The sequence below is a fragment of the Falco peregrinus genome, chromosome Z (genome assembly GCF_023634155.1).
Source record: "Falco peregrinus isolate bFalPer1 chromosome Z, bFalPer1.pri, whole genome shotgun sequence".
Lineage (NCBI taxonomy): Eukaryota > Metazoa > Chordata > Aves > Falconiformes > Falconidae > Falco > Falco peregrinus.
In genome coordinates this window covers 60,068,683-60,089,490 of record NC_073739.1, presented here as the reverse complement: position 1 = coordinate 60,089,490, position 20,808 = coordinate 60,068,683, and the positions used below count along the sequence as shown (strand labels likewise).

The window sequence follows — 20,808 nt, the reverse complement described above, 5'->3', positions numbered from 1 at the left end:
CTGAACTGTTAACATTTTTTTCCCCATGTGTCAACCTGGCAGAAATTTTCAGAGAAGATCAAAATCTAGTTCTTTTTAGTGAAACAGTTATAGGAAGCCTATTCTTCATTATGTTACATGAATCATTTGGTAGATTACATGTAATATTCTACAACACACAGGATGTTGTTGTGCAATTTCTGAACAGCACTTAAAGTACTGTGTCATGGATTTACTGTTCTAAATCTGAAATGCTAGACTGGCACCACAGAAATTCAGTTCTTCCTTTTCCTGTTAATTATAGATGGAACAGCAGTAAAAGCCCTATGTTGTCACACAGAAATACTAACAATGAAAAAATATTTAAATCCACAGCAGAGGAGCTTTTTTCAGTGTTAAATATTCAATAACCCAAATAATCAGGATTGGGGTAATGTTTATGATGGAACACACTAAATTATTAAAACACTCTTCTGAATTCCATTAATATGCTCAACAATTCTTTTGAATAGCAACATTACAATTTCCAACTTACAAAGAGAAACCCTCCCCTTTAGGCTATAGATAAATGTTTTGGAAGGACTTATGAATTATATCCAAAATGTACTTTCTCCAAAAGAGTTGGCACCTCTAAATCATCAGCAAAGAAGGAAATGTGTAAATAGAATGTACCAGGAGACACACAATTCTGATAACGAACACTTACTTTTGCTAAAGTAAGTTGACATTACATTGTGCTGTTCTGAATATCTTTTACAAAGCAGGTCAAAATAAAATACACAAACTTTGGCAGGTTTGCATGTAGCACTATCTTGAATGAAAAATCCATTCAGAAATTATTCTCTGTAATCCTTTCACTAGTGATTTAGTTCTACTTTGCTGAATCGATCAGAGATGTTACTTTTTCTAAAGATGACATTATCTGTAATGAGACACGTATCCATCATGTTTCCTTGAGCATTTAAGAAATCTAAAATACAATGTAATGCTATATGGTTTTATGTACACTACAGAGGAGGAGAGCAAATCCTAGGAACATAGTTTTGGATTTTGCTATTTCTCGAGAACATGCAAATTCACTAGAAGTCACCTCCTGGAATATACAGTAGGTTATCCTGAGACAAGCTCTCACATATGCTTTCCTAATAAGCTTTGCTATGCCAAAACTCTGTTTCAACTATTCCTTCCACATCCCAATCTGAAAGTTAGTATCATGTTTGTAACTCCCTTTTCAGCTTGGAAGAAAGAAGTGCTATTCATTAACATATCAACCGGATGAGTCTAACTAAGCAGAAGGGGCAGACTTCCTGCAGCCTGAGCAAGTTTAATGAATCACAGATGTAATTCCTACAGTCATGTGAACTCAGAAACTGTACCCTCCATGGGCTTGTACCGCATTTCCAGCTGTAACTTCCCAACCCCTAATTTCTCCTTGTAGCTGATGCAGACAGCTACCTGTCTCGGTTTACAGTGTAGTATTATACAGGCCCAGGCACCAATGCCCTTGTGGGCTTCTCACTGACAGCTGCTGTCACCCAAGTCTCACCAAGATAGAGCCTTGCCCAGTTAATTTTCATTTAGTTTCATGATTTAGGGAAGCAGTCAAAAGTGTCTCCTGCTGTTTCTGGGACAAGGCAATCCAAAATAAAGTTTTTTTCCTGCAGCCGACTTGTAAGACCGAAACAACTCCTTGTTCATCACTGACCGTATAAGACAATGGAGTATCTGTCAGCTTGTTGCACACTGTTGCCTCTTAAGGATGACTGTACTTTCCATTTAACAATGCATTCAGAAGCGGAGATACCTGAAATAGTTTTAAGCAAGCATGGCTGAGTGTTAGAAGCACTGTAGCTCTGACAGCCATATGTCTGACAGGGCTTCCTAGTTGACCTGGCTTCCTTTTCACTGCTCTGATATCCAAGTCAGCTTTCTGAGTATTTATCAGGATAGCTCAACATTGCAGCACATTGCACAGCATGCATAAACTAAACTGTAAGGGCATGAAGATTTACAAATCATACCCACAGAGAGGGAAGTTCACACACGTAAGTCAATCTTTCAAGATTACCGAAAAAATGATAAACCTGAAGAAATGAGGAGGAAGGAGTGTTCAGCAGCTTTCATAGTTTCCTGTCACTGCTTTTCATTACAGGTTGTGATATGGTGTTGCATAAACTTGTGGTATCAAGATACAGCAAGAGGAAATGAATAGGAGCAAGAACATTTTAGTACATCCATGTTTTTAAGAGGGCTTCTAACTAATCAAACAGAAATTCCAGGGTAGAAACACTGGCAGGGACATCTTCTGACTCTTCTGCAACCCCATTAGCTAGAAGAGGAGACACCTCTGGAATGAGGTGAAAAAAGACAGCTGGTCATCTGGGAAATTTTCTGAAATACTCAAATTTCTGTATGTGGAGAGATCAGGACATGTCAAAAAGCAGTTTTCTCAGACACATTTTTTTGTCATTTTCCTTGTCTCTTCTTCCATCTCCAGAGTTTTGGTACACCAGAGTAGATACTACTATTACCACTTGAATTTTTGTTCCATATTTCCATATGCTATGGCTAGAAGTCCCATGTTCATGCCTTGTGTGGAATGATAAATCAACACAGAGATCATAATCTTGTGGGTCACTCTAATGACTTCATTAATCATTGACCTCAAAGCAGCATGCAAATTATTCAACCCCAAATTTATTATTTTGATTTAAGACAATACTCTCTGATATAAATAGTAGTTTCTAATTGGGATTCCAAATCCCTCAACTAGTAATAAAAAGATCCCCAAACCACTGAGAAAACATGACAGGCAGCAACATCCAGACTGTGACTGTGCAGTATCCATCTGCTGTGCACGTTTCAGATGGTTCAGTTTACCAGGTTATCCAGTTCTGGTAGAGCAGGATAACCAGCAAGTAACTCTTGACACTCCTCTACAAGGGAATATGAGTTCAGCTGCACTTGAACACCATAACTTTGGAGACATGTCAGGTGAATAGCTACTATGAATTTTATTGCAGAAGTTGTATCCAACATTTCTGATTTCACCAGCACTGTGTAGATTTTCAAAGTAATTATTTTGAATTAACAAGAATGGTTTCCACGGGAATGTGCTAACATTTGAATGGAACTTTGCCTGTAATAAGAGCAGGGAAGACGTTAGTAAAACAAACAATTCAGTGAGACAACTGTGACTGGTGATGGGATCTGAACTAAAATCAAGACAAACCAGAATTTTGCAGCCTTTTGAACAGTATGAATCACATCTCAAGAAAGAAAATATAACTCACAGTCATATACCAGTTTGACAGCAATCCTGGAGTTTACTTCAGGGAAAAATAACGTTAGGACAGTATTGTTGCTTTTTGTTCCAATACCAGCTGTGGACTGTAGTACACCCTTACTGTAGAAAAATGTAGCAGAATTCATCATTGTTGTTGTTTTCAAACCAACAGGGAATCCATTAGGATTATATAAAATACAGGAAATATAAAAAAGTATCTGGTAAACTTAGGCTTATCCACTAGACTTCATTCATCGGAGCAGGAACTTTCTACAGACACTTGTCAATCAAAAAGAAAATAGACAGGAGTCTAGCATACTCATAGCTTTCTTACCAAGAAATACAGTTTTTTAATGTGGATTGTTCTTTTACCTCTTGCCAAATGGCTATATAAATTTGGGAATGCATGTATGCACCATTCCAGCCAAATGCGAAAGACATGGTTATTTGATCTGTAACTGGACACTGAAATGTGTATGTTCCAGGGGTGAACAAAACCATCAGACAGCTATTTCTGTCCTTTCACATTCTTAGATCTTATATCAGGTTTATTTAAGTTAGTGGTCATTTACAATATTGCTTTAGAAAGTTACAGTTTGCAGAAACCGCCCTGTTGACATAGCTGTTATTTCTGTTTCTGGGTTGCTTCACTTCCTACACAGTAACAGTTGCAAGCACCATCTTACAGCCAGATCTAGATCAGAGCTTCTCATGTGGGCAAAACCGAGAGAAAAAAAAACCAAACAGGGTCACTTAGGATTTTGCAGAACGGTCAGATGGGGGAGGTGACGAGAGCAGCAGCTGATGATGGCAGGAGATAGGCCACTGCAATTTCTCCTACAGGAATAATTGCCACCTTGCACAGCTGAGCTGCATCTTCAGTGACAGTGGGAACGTGTATTTCCCAGGCCGTGGCAGGAGTGGGCAAGCAGCAAGGCCATGCCTGTGTGGTAGCCGACCCCCTCAGCTTATGCACAGAAAAAACTCTGCCGGCAGAATTAAGCTTGGATGTGCTGCGCTGGCCTCCTACGAAGGCAGCAGTGACAGCTGGGTTACTTGCAGGGGAATGCACTGTATCCAACGCCTGCTGCACTGACTGTTTGGAAACGCAGCCGAGTCGCAGGACGAGCTTGCAGACGGTCCCCTGAATCCCCTGTAACAGCTCCCTGGCTTCAGACGGTGTTTGATGCGGGGACTGAAGATAGGCAGAATCAGAAGGGACCTCCCGCATCGCTCGGTTGGATTCTCCGCCAACACCGGCAACAACTTTACAGTCTCTCGTCGAAGCTAACCGGCCTACAGCTGCGCCGCTCTCCCCGCAGCGGGTGGCCCGGGACCCCGCCGGGAGCGGTGCGGGAGCGGCGGCCCCGGCTCCGGCTCCAGCCCCAGCCCCGCCAGGCCCGACCCCGGCCCGGGCGCGCCCACGCCGCCGCCGCCGGCCCCGCAGCCCGCCCCGCTCGGCGGGAGGAGCCGGGCGCGTTCGCGGCCCGTCCCCGGGGCGGTCCCCGCGGCCCAGTTCCTGGTGGCGGGCATGGCGCGGCGGGCGGGCGCGCTGCCGCCGCTCTGCCTGCTCCTCTGCCTGCTGCGGCCGGCGGCGGCGCGGCCGCCCGCCCCGCACCTGGTGCTGGTGCTGGCCGACGACCTGGGCTGGGGCGACGTGGGCTGGCACGGCTCGGCCGTGCGCACGCCGCGGCTGGACGCGCTGGGCGCGGGCGGCGTGCGGCTGGAGCGGTACTACACGCAGCCGCTCTGCACGCCCTCCCGCAGCCAGCTCCTCAGCGGCCGCTACCAGGTAGGGCGCGGGCCGGGGCGCGCCCGGCGAAACGCGGGCACGGAGGTTTGCCCCAGCGCGGCGATGCCCGCAGAACGCCCCCGCCGGGGGCCCCTCCGTCCGTCCCCGCCCCCGGGGGTCGCCCTCCCCCCCCCCGGGGGTCCCTCCGCCCCCCACTGCCGGAGTCGCGCTGTCCCCCCTCGCCGGGGGGCCCCTCCGTCCGTCCCCCTCCCGCCGGGGTCTCGCTGTCCCCCCCTCGCCCGGGTGCCCCTCCGTCGTCCGTCCGTCCGTCCCGGCGGTCCCCCTATCTCCCCCCCCCCGGCGGTCCCTCCGTCCTCCCCGCCCGGGGGGTCCCTCCATCCCTCCCCGGCGCCGGCGCCGCCCTGCCGGCCTCTCTGGGTTCGTCAGCAGGTGGCGGCGGGCGCTTCTCGCCCGCTTGGCCCGCAGCGCCGTGTGGGGTTGGCGCTTGTACCTCGGTGAAGATGCGCTGGGGAGAAGGCTGCTGTGTGTGACCCAGTGGCGCTTGTACCCAAACTCACTTCACTTTCGGCTTGCTAGCTCGGGAGTGAACTAAACGTGGGTTTAGTGCAGTTTGCTACGCTCCAAAAAAGCTGAGGTGCTTCAGTGGGATTAACAGGCCCAGCAGCGTGTTGTGAGAAATACCTGTCCTAGTCGTCTCCTGTTATGTACTTCTGAACCGGGCAGGCGTGCAGTCAAGGTGCAGCCAGAAGCAGATCAGCACCACCTGTTCAGCTTATGCAGTCTCTTTTCCAGTGCAGCATTCAAACACATCCTAACCCGTACATTCTCCCCCATATGATACCATAGGTGTAGATGTACGTGCATTGTGGTGGAGTGCACGCTGACTGATCCTTAGTTTGGGTGTCTATCTACTTTGTAGTTATAGTCATTATTTTTCCCATTATTTTTTTTCCAATTGCAGTTACACAGGTATAAGAATTGGACTTTATCATACCACTGTACCCACCTCCATTACTGCAATTCTGGCAAAAATGGGGAAGGAAAGAAGAGAACAGAAGGAACGGAAAGAAGAAACTCACAAAGGGTTATGCATACTGCAGAAACTTCCACTCTCCCTCATAAAAATTCCTGCACATTCATGTTAACCATAGTGATTTGTCAAAGAAACTGTTCAGAATGGAAATAAATGTCATCCTGTATTAGTGCATATTGCCTGTTGTTGTTACAGGAAGGTTGTTCAAGGTGGTACTTACCCTTTCCAAACAACATTTGATCTCTTCCTAGAGACTCCAAGAATCAATAATAATGAATAGCAAGATGTAATTGACTTTTTCTTTACCAACTCTTTAAACTGTTTTATTAAATAACCTAGAACATTTAATCATTGTGACTATTTCTAGAATACAGTTCATACTCTGAATACGTTTACCTAGAAATGGCTCAGGGTGAACTGGATGTTGCTGCATCTGAACTTAAAGGTGGAAGTCAGAAATGTTCAGTCCAGGTTGAAATTCGTCATATGCATCTGACTTGATAATTTAATCATCTTTGTGTTGACCTTGTTACAAATGAGTAAAATAATACTAGAAAATTGCAGTAATTTCTTTTATAAAATTAAGAAGACATTCTGTGCAAGAAATAATTATGTAGCAAATATGTGGGATTTTGTTATGTTTTACCTATCAATATGATTAAGTAATGCTCACAGATTTGAGAAAGTGACCTAAATCTGGTCTTATCTGGAGGTGGAATTTTAATAGTCACCTTGCAGTCCATAAAAAAAGAAGGGCAAAGGTATCGGTTTATGAAAGTGTTGGGGGTGTGTGTGTGTATTATTATTATTTTTTTATTTTCCTCCCCTTTTTCTTTATTTCTGGAGACAGTGGAACAAATTACAATAATTTTTGTAATACTGCATTTACAAAAAAAACCCCAAACAACAAGCCAGCAACTTTTTTTCCAGTTCCTGTTTCAAAGAAAATTAGTAACTAGTAGGCCCTTTGTAAGAGTCTGCTTACCCACTTGCCTAGAGATCGAGGCTTATTTGTTTTAAATGTCAATTCAAAGTGTTTCTAAAGTAATGTTTTAAAAATTAACACAGCTTGCTATGCTGGAGTGCTTGGAGTAGTTATAAAATGTGATGTCTTGTGCTCTAGGGAGTCCTGGAGGTTTTGGTGCTTTGACAGAAACAGATTACTAGAAGTAGTAAATAAACAGGATATTTATGCTTGTATGTGTATGTGTGCTGGTCTAGGTTTAGGGTAGAGTTTTTTCTGGAGGAGATAATGGGAGTTGACATAAGTCATCTTATAGTACACAGTAACTGAAGAGGTTCCTTGCATCAAGCAAAATGTACAACTTGGAGTACTGTTGTCAGCCATGCTTTTGTAAAGAGATAGAAAATTCACCACTTGTTACAACTGAAAGCTTATATGGAACCCTTACAGGTCAGATCTAGGCAGTGTCTCAAACTTGTGTCATCCCCAGTATCCAAATGCTTTTTATAGTGCTTGCATTCATTTTAAATATGTAAATGTATACATGTGTATATGTGATATTAATTTATAAGAGTAATGCAAAAATAGCTTTCTTACCTTTTATCATCCTTACTTCTGGTGACTGTTCTCTGATCCAGACAAAAGCTTGGTGGCTTCACCTGCCATGTGCTTTTTGCTCATCTCCATCCCATTTAAAATCTATCACCACATTAGCAATTGTTACCTGTTAGATTTTAGATTAAAGCGCAACAAGCTTTGTTTCTTTTTTCTTTTTTTTTTTTTTTTTTTTTAAATTGCACTTGATTTGTAGCTGGGAAGATCTTATTAAGCCCTGTGGAGCTATTTCCTTGTCCTCTGTGCTACCCCTGCTCCCCACCTGTGGCTTCCTCATCTTCCTCAACGCTACAGTGGTAAAAACAGGAGCCCTTAATACTGATGGTAGCCTCTGGTGTAGCTGTGGGGTTTTTTGCACCTGCTTATAAAATAGCCTGTGGGATCCCATTGCTGGGTTTTAACTAATCTCTCATCCTTCTTTTCTCTGCTAGATCCACACAGGTTTACAACACCAGATAATTTGGCCGTGCCAGCCGAGCTGTGTGCCACTGGATGAGAAACTCCTCCCAGAGCTACTTCAAGAGGCGGGATATGTTACTCATATGGTGGGGAAATGGCATTTAGGGATGTATAAGAAAGAATGCCTTCCAACCCGCAGAGGATTTGACACTTACTTTGGTAATGGTTAGATTTACATGGGCAATAAATGCAGTGTTAAAAATGATGAGAAACCGCCCCGTTCTTCTAAGAACCGCAGATTTACTATTGGCATATGAATAAATCAATACCTGGGCATACATGTTTACAAAGTATAACTGCTTGAAATTAGATAGTGCCTTACATGCATGCCCAGGCCGTACAATTATTGAAGAAAATATAATTATTGAGTGGCTCCAAAGAAAATACTTCTCTTTGTGATCTGCATTTAATTTGGTTTCAGATGGCTAGAAGATTTAAGGTGTAGGGATTGGTTTGTTTTTATAAGTGTCTTTAATCTGAATGTTTTGTTAAATCAGACAGTAGACATGGCTTACTCTGCAAATAATGTTACACTTCTAAAAGCTGGTATGTTTAAGAGAGAAACAGACATCACACTATGTTAGTGCTTTGTGAATAGAGTAGCATTGGTTTTCTGAAACCTGTGGCAAGGAAGGTGGTGCGAGAGCCTCTGTAAAACAGTATCCAAAAGGTCTGTTGCAGGAACTTGCAAGTTAAAGTGAAACCCTCAGGCTAAAAAAAAAAAATAATGCCAGAATTAGATTGTCCAAATGTGTGTTACTTACAAAGCAACTTGTAGCTACGTGTTGTTTATTCTTCCTCTCACAAAGGCTTCTGTCCCAGTATTGATTGGGCGTTCATTAGTTTTGCAGAAGCGCCACAGATTGCTGCCTGCAATAGATCTCGATCTGCATGGTACTGAATGCAGGGTGGTCTGTCTCCACTTGGTTGTTTTTAAAATACTTTTCATTGAATAGAGAATTTCAAAACAGCTCATTGTCTTCAAAATAACTTTGCAAGCTGTTGATAGTACTGCTGCTTACCTCTACAGCTGAGAAAGTAAGGTACTGAGTAACTTAAGCAGAAGGCTGCGTTGCTCTTGTCTGACTTTAGGTACTTGAATGAAGAGCTTGGCTGCGTTGACAATGTTGATCCACACTTCAGGTGGGAAGAACTGTTCCATTAGATTGTTTATCTCTTCTGACTCATCAGGGAGCTTGGGGCTGTAGTTTCACAACTGAACTGAGTTAATATATATGGATCATAATATAACAGTTCACTACTTAAAGGTATATGGCTCCTTCCGTCCCTTTGCAGGAGCTTGCGATCTTTTTTGATGGTATAGGTGTGGATAGCCTGGTGCTCCTCATGAGATCTTACCCTGCAACCAAGCAGGCTCTTAATGCAGGAGCCTTAATACAGGCTGGCTCTGGGTATCCGGTGTGACATTATTTTTCAGAGAATGCAGCAGTTTAATATCCTATAATGTTCATGTAATTCCAGTAGGCATTGATTGCAATTAGGCACATTTGATTCTTTCGACACACCTGACACAGTGTCTCCCCCAGTGGGCACTCAAAATGAAAAAATTTGCAGTTCAGAGTACACTGATCCAGGCAGTCTGCCCTCAAAATCAGTCTTTATGCTTTGAAAGAAAAGACTTTTTCCCCTCCTAAAAATCTATTAGAAGTTTACATTGTATTTAAAACAGAACTTCATTTGCTCTGTACATACTTTTTTGCACAACTAACTAGTTGAAGCTGCTGAATAAATGCTAAAGTGAAGTTCCTACATTTTGGATTTTTGTCACCAGTTTTAGTTTGCTTTTGCAGAACTTCAGAATATATTTTTGCAGATTTTTCTGCTTTTTCAGGGTATTAGGGGATAAATCTGAAATCTAATTTCAAAAGTAGTAATTAATGACATTCAAATAATGTGAGGATTTTTGTTTCTGATTAATAAAAAAGCAAAGGCACTCCATGCTTAACAGTATAGCCCTTGATAGGACCAAATGTATACCTGTAGAATTTTTCATAGTTGGTTTCTTCTGGGCATCTTTAACTAGTAGTGCCTTTTTTCACCAGTTGGTGTCAGCACTGGATCAGAAATTACTTTACAGCTGACAAAAAATGCTTCGTACTTGGATGTTTTTTAATAAATAAATTTTTAAAATCCCAAACTTTCTAATAGAGACGTTTTGTGTGAGAACACAAATACACAAAATTACCCAGCTAAAAATCAGAGCAGTACACAGATACGTCACTGCCTTTACTAACTGTGCATTAGTTTAATGGTAATGTCTTTGCTATTGAGTTATAAATATGAAGTTATTGAAATGCTGTCAAATTGTTTCGTGTGTTTTGAAATTACTACTTGCATTAGTAATAAGAACTCTATAAGTGTTAAATGTTGAGCTACTTAGACCTGTCAGGGCATCTCACCGCAGACGGTCAAGTGTTGAATGAGTGAATCAGCTCAAAACCACTGACATTTTGACATCTATTTCTGATTACCAGCGCCCCCCCCCCCCCGCCCCCCCCGATGTATCTGTTTATGTGGCATGATGTTGGCCCACTTACCTGACACCTTTTTGTGTTCTAGGCTATCTTCTGGGGAGTGAGGATTATTATTCTCATGACCGTTGTGTCGTCATCAAAGCAAAGAACGTAACGCGCTGTGCTCTGGACTTCCGAGATGGAGAAGAAGTTGCAACTGGGTTTAAAAACATGTACTCCACTAATTTATTCACAGAAAGAGCTATAGATCTTATAGCCAATCACAAAACCGAGAAGGTACAGTCAGCAGCTGTTACTTCAGTAACTTCAACGCTAAAGAATGCTTAAAGAAATGTTAGTGATATATTGATGGTGGTTTCTGTGCTTGGGTCGTTATCTGGGGCAATTCAGCATTGTGTAGAGTTAAATGTGAGAAGTAGCACTGGTAAAACTTGCCTTGTCTGCTGTCATTATCAACTTTGGCTGCACAGCCCTGGCCCGCTACGCTTCTTCATTTCTTTTTTAGTAATATAAGTAATGAATTTATAGAAATAAGTTAGCGTGTAGTTTGCCCTTCTAAAACGAGAATGGAAAGTTTAGTAGGAGAAGTTTCATTGAAAGAAACTGTTAACAACCATGTTATGAAGAAAAGATACACCTGATATCTTTCCACAGCTTTGCAAAATTCCTTTGTCAAAGTTTTATTCATTTGTGTTCAGAGACTAGAAGAGAGAAGTGTAGAAGAAATCAAAACACAGTGCCTGCAGCTGTTGATGGATCAGGGCTACTTTTGCTGCAGTAACTTTTCCATTTAGTACTTCATATTGAACTCATTTCCCTTCTATCCCTTCCTCCCCAGCCCCTCTTTCTTTACCTTGCTTTTCAGTCTGTCCATGAACCTCTTGAGGTCCCTGAAGAATACATGAAACCGTATGCTTCCATTAAAGATGTAAAGAGGCGCCATTATGCAGGCATGGTGACTCTTATGGATGAAGCTGTAGGAAATCTTACTGATGCTCTGAAAAGATATGGTCTTTGGGACAACACAGTTCTTGTTTTCTCTACTGGTAAGTTCATTTAAGTATTCTTCCAGTAATAACTTTGATACAGTGTTTAACAAGCTGACTGCAGAGACATCTGGACTCTCTGTCCATCCCCCATGTATTTCCTAACTGGAAGAGCAATGAAAATGAAACAGGACTTTAAACCAGAAGGAACAAGTTCTCTCTCCCCTCTTATGGCTTTCTCAAGCATGATGGAAACAACTCTGAAGAAGTGTCTGTGCAAATGGGGGATACTCCTCTATTGGAGTAAAATTGGTATTGTGCAAATTGAGAATTGAATCCTTACTGAGAGCGATCTACTAAATTCTTTTGTCCTGAGCTACACGTAGCTGTCTGATCAGTCTATAAATTGCCATGTGTTGCATGAAGAAGAACAAACAGACAGAAAGCAGTCTAAAGCCAAAACTCTTTCTTTCTCTTACTGTCATGTAACATGTAATTTTTTTCTTGCTTGAAATGCTTCAGGGGCACCTTACTCCCATGAAGCAAAGGTCTGTTAATAAAAAAGCTTAATATGTGATGATACAGTGTAGGCTGCCAAGTTACAGGCCAAGTTTTCGTATGTACTAGCGCATGATTTCTAGATTATTAGGGTAACTCAAATAATATGTTACAAAGCGGTTTGTTTCCAAATTAGGAATGAAACAGAACCTTTTTGAAATACAGCTGCTTGGCCGGGATTCAGGAACATAGTTGTTTGGTTGGGAATGGGAAGTGGCCTTTCAGTGCTTACAGTTGCTCTTTTGCCCAGGCTTTACACGTTAGGGTTGTCAAAATGGAAAATTAATTTTCTGTGAACACTTTAAAAAAAATTAACAACAACAAAACCCCAAACCCCAAGGTTTGATGGAAGTGCAGGGATGTGTTTTGAGTTTAGCAGCTGCTTCTTATAGCACTTGGAATTTTGGAATTTAATTTTGAGTCCGAACCTGTTTGCCGTACGGTGTTACATTTGTATCCACATTTTGGCTCTAACAGGATTTGATAACTCTTCTATGCCTGTTTCTGTTTGCAATGTTTTCCTATTTAGAACTGAAAGTAAGCAAAGCCATATGGAAAATGATACCAATATTTATTCCATATGGAAAGAATCCAGTCTTTGCTGATGGGATCCTGGCAAAGTTATTTCAGTAATGTTTGTTCAGTACATTGTGGAATAAAACTAAAGACATCTGAACTGGAATTACAGGGTATGACAGAATTAAATAGGCAATTTTATTCTTTTGTTTATAAAACATCTTTTCTCCAAACAATGACAGTATACTCTGCTTTTAACAGTAGTCATCTTGCAGTCAATTACGGGTATATTTCAACAAGAGTCAAATGATCAGGGGAATCCAGTGTCTGTCCTATCTAATGGGACTTATCTTGAGTTAACTGACATTTTAAACTGCCAATATGTCATATAACTGCATAATATGACTGAAATGCAGGGATATTGGGGCCTAGGTCAAGCAGGCCAGGGGACAGTGATTTGGGGTTTTTCCATCCTCTCTCTTCACTTCAAACAAGTATTCTTTACAAGCATAAAACATTGCATGCATTAAAGACCAAACGTTGAAACCATTAAACATTTAAAAAAAAAGGCAAAAAAAGAAGCAGCATGAAATCTGTTCAGCTTTTCTATATTATATTTATGGCTTTTGCAGGTGGTGTGTTTTAAAATGGGCATTAGAAGGTGGTTGAAAAGAAACACGAGAAGGTCTGCAATTGAGCGTGTTGTGCAGAGAGTTGTGCTGTGTGAGATCTCTGCACAGCTTTCAAATCTTCTGTAATTGGGAGTCAGCGTGCACTGGTAGCTATAATATGGGTGTATACTTATAGTATGATATAAATATATCCTTCATAAGAAGTAGAGCCTTCAGCTTTTGAGGGCATGCCTGCTCAAGGAAGCTGTGCCCCATCTCCCTGCCCCAAGTGCTCTCCTGGCACTGGGAGACCCTCCTCTTGGTCAGTACAGCAAGAGAGACACATTCTCCCCTACAATCAGGAATGCTCTCCAAGAAAGTTCTTCTCATGTTGTGGGGTTAGGAATCAATTTAAGGATTTAAGTGAAGACTGCAAGGGAGAATCCAGGGAAGAATAAAGTGTTTCCATAATTTTGACGAGCAGTATCTATGTGTCTCTTCAGCATAGTAGTTAAAGACATAGGATCATAAAAGCACTCTGTTTTGTTATAAACCTGTGTGGTTTGGTAGCTGTAGTGTTGGAAATCTGTAGAGGAAAAAGAAGTGAAGATCCTTGTTTTATGGTAGTTTTTACTAGATTCATGACTATTCCCTGTTCAGGTGTGGCCAAAATTTGCACTTGAATGTTTGCATCTCTCACTGCTTCAAAATCCCGCCCCCTCCCCCCTCCTCCCCCCCCCCCCCCCCCCCCCCTAATGTACAAGTGATCATTTGCTATTGTGTGCTATAGCAAGTAGCATTGCAACAAACATAGTCTTTGGTTGATTCCTTCACTGTGAAGTGTCAACCCCAAAATTAGAGATCTCCTTTTAGTGGGTGCTCATTGAAGTGATCCAGAACATGATGTCATCTTTGCTGTCAAGGTAGATTTCTTTTTATTAAACTCTTTCATTTTTCTTCCTATTTGTATATGTTAGGGCTCAACCAGGATTGCCTTGCAAACATGCCAGTTGGCAAATGGAAACACTGCAGATTTTAAAAGGGCCTTGTAAAATCTGTAGAATTCTGGTTCTTCTTTAAAGTGGCCTGATGGAGACATTGGGCCAAAAATGTAGTAATTTGATCATTAGCAAGGTCTGACTCCATCAGTTTATTGTGTAAATCAACATCTCTGGTGTCTTTTTGAACAGATACAGAAGCTATTGCTACAGCTAAATAAGAAAAAGATAAGCTAGTTTGATGGTATGTGGTGTTATATTTGTGTATCAAGTAGTAGCTTCAACAGTTTTGACTGGTGTGGTAAGAAATAGAATTTACTTTTATAGAGCACCTTTTATACTGCAGATACAAGTGAGTCTACGCTAATGAGATCGGGGTGAAAATGAAGTCATTGCCTGTTCAAGCAAAACAGATAAAAATGGATGCAGCACTGTCTTGGGTACCCATGGCCTTTGTGACCCACCTGAGATAGAAAAGAATGAGACGTAGCGGTTGTATTTCTTTTTAGGAAGCGTAAGACACTATAACTACCAACTTTGCTGAAGAGGGACTCGATTTAAAATAAAGGTCATAAAAAGCATTCAAGTAGTACAAATTTACCTCAGCACTATTAACACTGGCTTAGAGACCAAATTTTGCTTCAAATATAAACCTATGATTTGAGGTAAGAAGTGGGGATTTGCTGTAAATAGCATGTGTTTATAGTTTCTGCAACATATTGCAAGTAATTCTCGTGGAAACTTGCTAACATTAGAGCAAAGGAATCTGATGTCTAATTTCAGTTATGTATTAAAGCTACTATTCTTTTCTTTATTTAACTTTAAGCTTTTTAATATACTAAATAATTTTGGAGCTAAACTCCTTGCCACTTTCCTTCCAGTATGTCTGTTAATTCTTTCATGTGGATTAGCACTGTAGTGTCTGGTAGTTGCCATAAGAGGGCTTGAACAGTAAAATATGTGGAACTTTTCAAGCTTTGGTTTATATTGCTAAGAGGAAAACACATGAATCCATTCCATAATGGAGCATGTGACAGTGATGACTGTTTTCACTCCAAAAGAAGGTCTCTTTATCATTTTAGAATTATGATTAATAAGAGCACAGGTTGTTTTGGACATGCTGATGTTTATGCAGTTTCTTTCTCTGTCACACCCCTAGATTTTTTTCCCCCAAAAAAAGTCATGTTGGGATTTTTTTGTTTATTTCCAGCTCCTGCTTTGATGGAAGCCAGGGATCTGACTTCCACTGGTTCCCTTCAAGCAGTTTTTTCTCTTCTCCCTGATGTATTTGTTCCTGAATCACCTCCTGCTCTTTCTCTTTTGCTGGTAAGAGACTTGAGAGAGACTTTTAATTGCAGATTGTCCAAGCCAGCTGAAGGACAGATGGGTTAGAGCAGTTATTCTCTGACTGTGGTGTCAGAGGTACTAATTTTGAAGGTTGTGTTGTCAGATATTTTTTTAGTAAACTTGCTCAATTACAGATCTGAGGACCTGCTTTAATTGGTCTTGTCAGAAGGTTCTGAGAAGTTCAGAGTATTGCCATCAAGGAAGATAGATGCCTGGGCATCTGCTGTCTGAGCATCTGCTGCTCCCTAGGAGGAAATAAGCATGGCTGCCTTAGCTGCAAGCACCTTCAATCAAACTACTTATTTGAACCTTATATTCCCAAATATTACATTTCTATTTCTTCATTATTTAAGCTTCTTATTTTGCAGGCAACAGTTGCAGCTGATCATTGTACTTGCATTGGTCAGAGTTGTTGCATGTCAATGGTAAATAGTGAAAGGCGCATGTGGTTGATGTTTTGTACTCCAGTATTGCCTTTTATTCATTTTTTTAAGCTTTTTCCACATTAAAGTATGGGTGGTAGGAATGAATGTTTTAGAAATAAAAAAATATCTTCTCTGCTGTATGATGCAGATAATAGCAATTAGACATCTAGACCAATTTTGTAAGAATACATTATCAAGGGCAGAAATGTTATCTTATGATGGAAATTAATTTCAAAATGAAAACTGAGGTGTAGATAGTCAATGTATTTATTATCTGCACCACCACCAGTACCCCCTGCTCTGGTTTTAAAATCCTTTGAAAACCCAAAATGTTTTGTAGGAAATGTTCATTTATCTTCCCTTCCTTCCAGCATTAACTCCTCCCCATCCACCCTGCTTTTTCCATGCAAAACCCAATACTCTAATCCTGAGTTCCTGAACAGAACATTGCATCTTTTTTCCCTTTGTGTCTAAAAATTACAATACGTGGGGAATCCTGAATTTTTTTCTTGTTTTTAGCAAATGCCAGTGCTTGAAGTGAAGCTTGCTTGCAAACGAAACTCAGAAGCAAATTTTGCCCAGAGTCACAAGCTGGCCATTTTTGAGTAAAGCTTTGACTTAACCATGCTAGTAGTTATCCTAGCAAATTTTTTCTCAGACTGAGATGAATGCTGAGAACAACTCATTTTACTTGTTGACTATGTTTAATAATTTCCCACAGCTCTCCAAAGGTTGTCTTAGTGTGATTACTATTAAGCTATACTAGTTTGTTCTTCATAATAGGGTTTAAGAAGCCATTATTTTTTGTGTCAGAATCTTCTACGCCCAAGTCAGTGGTCAGGTTCAGTGCTCTGTCACTGGGACAAGTCCAAAGTTTTCTCAACTATGTCTCATTTAACTTGCTTACTGCAGATCTGTGAACAGTTTGTCAGGTTATTCCCTTTGGTTTTAGGTTAAAATTTCTCTCTGGGTGTTTACTGATGATGAATGCTAGTGTAGACCTGACACAGCAGGGTCTGTAACTACTGAGACCTATTTAATTACTGAGACTGCTTACAATGAAAGCAGTCGCCTGAAACTGTCTGTGCTAGGATTGTGCCTATCGTGAAAGCTGTACTGGGAGGGAAAAAAAAAAAAAAAGAAGAAAAAAAAATTCAATAGGATGAAAAAGGACATTGTTCATGCAGCTTTTGTAGGGCTAAATTTATAACTATTGGAATCTTGTATACATCAAATGCATTTTTTTTCCATGAGATCAATTTTCCGTCTTTTTTTTTTTTTTTCCACTTCAGTAAAGTCAGGAGAATAAAGAGGCTGTTCTGGTGAGTTACAAAAAACTGTAGAAGTTGATTTATGTGAGCACAACTCAGTAAAAGTTGCTCTGTAAATGCTCACTGAAGTTGCTCAGCAAATGGTGCTGTGATGCAGGAGAGATATTATGTTCCCTTGATGGAAAGTAAAAGCCCTATGGGTGTATTTGAAGCATGAGAAGAATTACATTAGATTTTATAGTAAAGGGTGCAGTTTTCTGTTTCTGTTGTCCTTCTAATGGAAAAGCTTTCAGTCTTCTTCCATCACACACACACAAAAATCTGTATTAAGATTATGAAAACATAATAAAGCATCAGCACTCTGAAGACACTTTTTTGAGTGGCTTTTCTGCTGCTTCTGTTGAACCTTTAAGGTTACTCTTTCCACTGACAGCATACAGCATCAGACTGAAGTATACAACATATGTTTTTTCATCATCTGATCTTAACCACATGATTTTGGTTTGTTTCATTGGAGATATGTTTTGTGTTAGCCATCAGAGGGAGTGTGCTTGCATTTCTGTCACACTTGCAGCATGACTGAAAAATGCAACAACAAATGGATTTTTCAGATGCAGTGTGGGGAAGCAGGGAAGAACTTGAGTTCAGTTTAAGGGTGAAGTTATTCTCTAATTCATGCTGCGAGTCTCTTATCCTCAGTGTAGATGTCTGCTGTGTATTCTGTATTCTTTGGGGTTTTTTTTAATGAAACCTCAGTGGGAGTTCTGCACTTGGAACATGTACAGAATAAGCATTATTTATGCTGGGAAGATCAGAGGGGAGAAGTTTTCCCCAAATGTGATCTTTTACTGCTATTATCGACAGCACTCTCTGTTTACTGTGAGTCACAATCATGAGCTTAAATAAAGCAAGGGCTCTGAAGTCCTGTTCTGCGACCTAGACTTTCGGCAAGAATGTTGGAGGTCAAAAATGAGATGCATTTACAGAGCTGTGCATTGAAGCCGTCTGGTGCTTGTTTGTATTGTGTCTGGCATTAGCAAGTGCTGTTTAATTCCCTTTCATATATGTGAAATTCACACAGAAAATTAAGAAAGTTTTTTTTTTAAAAAAAAGCAACAGCTACATGCTTGCTTTGTTGATATTGGCAACTGATTGTAGTGTTACATCCAGCCTTCTGTGTAAGAGAATTATGCATGTAGACTTGTCTCCTGCTTATATCTATCGCTTCATTTTTAAATAAGTATACATTAAATGGTACATAGTGGTATCATGTCAGTTATATAACTGTGGGGATTTTTAACTATTTAAGTGTTGCTTGTAGTTTCCCTTCTTTGCTTTTTATTACAATGAACTATTGACTGCTTCCATAATTTCAATAGCACTTAAAACAAAATTGTACAAAGCCCAGTTGTGCATTATGGAAAAGTGATGTTGGCACTTCACGGAAATAGGAACTGCTGGTGTTTGGCTTTTCTGTAGCCTGCCCATCACGTATAGGCAACAGCAAGAAAGGTATAGGGATATGGATTTTGTCCTATATTCTGTCATTTGTTTATCTTTGACTGAGGTTGTTTGCATGCTGCATGTTACTCCTTTTATTTATTTTCATTGCAAACTTCAGAACTCTGCTTTGTAGAAATACCATGAGTAGTGTGAATCACTTCATTGACATGGTCTGTTTTAAACAATACTGAGACACTAATATTGTTAGACTGGCTTCTTAAGCTCTGGAAGTTACTGTGAAATAATTTCACAGTTAACTTCTAATATGCTTTCCAGTTCTGCTTCAGTCAAATGGACCCTCACACTGACCTCCATATGGTTCTGATTAAGTATAAGAGCATGATTGCTCATAAAGCCCTAGCTCTTGAAAGGATCACTAGATATATAACATGTAACTAATGTTTACAGGATTGAACTGTGGATGACTTGGATATGCCATCTTATTTCTGCCGTCTCTTTCTATACTCGTTACACCCATTGTTGTCTGGTTATTGTGAATTAAAGAAACCTGCGTGTCACTGGTATTCGAGGGTGAATTGCATTTGATTTTTCAAATGCAATATTACAATCTCAGTGAGAAAAAACCCCACAACTTAGTATTGGAAAACAAAGCCAGAATTACACAAAGGAGAGAAAGAAGCAAATCTTCCATCGTCTGGTTTAGTGGTTCATACTGTTTTGGATCAGTGGGACAAAGATGGCTGAAAATCTGCCCTCAATCCATCATCCCCTGTAATTTATCCTCTATTAAGGGAATTTTGCTCCCTGGCTGACAGTGGCACAGGACTGGGATCACTTCAGATACTGTGAGATTCAGGATTAGAAGTGTGTTTCTGTACTTGCTGTTTACAACTTGTAAAATCTCCTAATGCAGTAGCACATCAAGAAAATGGGGAAGAAGTCCCAGAATCACGTAAGTCTGAGTTTCTTTTTAGCTTTCATCATTCAGAGCTCAATGTTGCGCACTGGAAATGTACCAGAAACTTGAGGAGAGGGAAGGAACTCGCTCCTTCCTTACTTCACTAGGACCCAGAGACTAGGGACTCTGTTCCCCTGATTGCCCATCTTAGATATCCAAATGGTGAAATGTCTTCTACTTTCTTTGGGAAACTGTCTTCTAACGTAACAGCATAGGTGACTTCAAAAAGCTTAGAAAAACTTTGAGTAAATATGCTTTGTTTTATTTTTTGTCAGATCTATGATAAATAAGTTTATCACAGCTCTTCCTTGCATGACTTTTAGTATTTCTTCCATGTCCTGTATGTTGTTTTAAACTACCTCCATGAATTTACATATATGTTGGATACTATTAAATTATCAAATACTATTAAATGTAATAAGATATAGCCACATATGGCACTTACTGATCAATTAGTTTCTTAACCAACATTAACAAAGGAGATAGCTACTTCTCCTCTTTTGTATGTTGCCATTATTCTTTTAGAACCTAATTTCTTCTGTAGGCAACTTTTGAACTTTGAATATGCAAGAAAAAGAGGAATACTGCTTTTAGTATCACTGGGAATTGTTCAGTGGAGTGGATATATACTAAAGCTGTGATGCAGAGCACTAACTTTTTTTAGTATCTGCTATTATGTTTTCTTAGAAAGGCTTGATTTAATACAACCATAGAACAGTTTGAGTTGGAAAGAACCTTTAAAGGTCATCTTGTCCAGCCCCCCTGCGAAAAGCAGGGACATCTTCAACTAGACCAGGTTGCTCAGAACCCCGTCCAACCTGACCTTGAATGTTTCCATGGATGGGACATCTACCACCTCTCTGGGCAGCCTATTCCAGTGCCCCACTACCCCCACCATAAAAAAAATTTCTTCCTTATATCTAGTCTGAATCTACCCTCTTTTAGTTTAAAACCATTACCCCTTGTCCTATTGCTACAGGCCCTACTAAAAAGTCTGTGCACATCTTTCTTATAAGACCCCCTGAAGTATTGAAAGGCCACAATAAGGTATTCCCAGGGTCTTCTGTTCTCCAGACTGAATAACCCCAAT

General features: G+C 40.5%; 1 protein-coding gene across 1 annotated transcript in view; it reads left to right on the top strand.

Annotated features, from left to right (window-relative positions):
- Nucleotides 1-4,775: 4,775 nt before the first annotated feature.
- ARSB (arylsulfatase B) overlaps nucleotides 4,776-20,808 on the top strand; it is a 67,379-nt gene continuing 51,346 nt past the window's right edge. Inside the window, exons 1-4 of the mRNA XM_055791569.1 lie at nucleotides 4,776-5,057; nucleotides 8,062-8,248; nucleotides 10,670-10,860; nucleotides 11,423-11,630. Of these exons, the coding sequence (XP_055647544.1) occupies nucleotides 4,797-5,057; nucleotides 8,062-8,248; nucleotides 10,670-10,860; nucleotides 11,423-11,630 (847 nt within the window). The 5' untranslated portion in view covers nucleotides 4,776-4,796. The remainder of the gene's footprint in view (nucleotides 5,058-8,061; nucleotides 8,249-10,669; nucleotides 10,861-11,422; nucleotides 11,631-20,808) is intronic.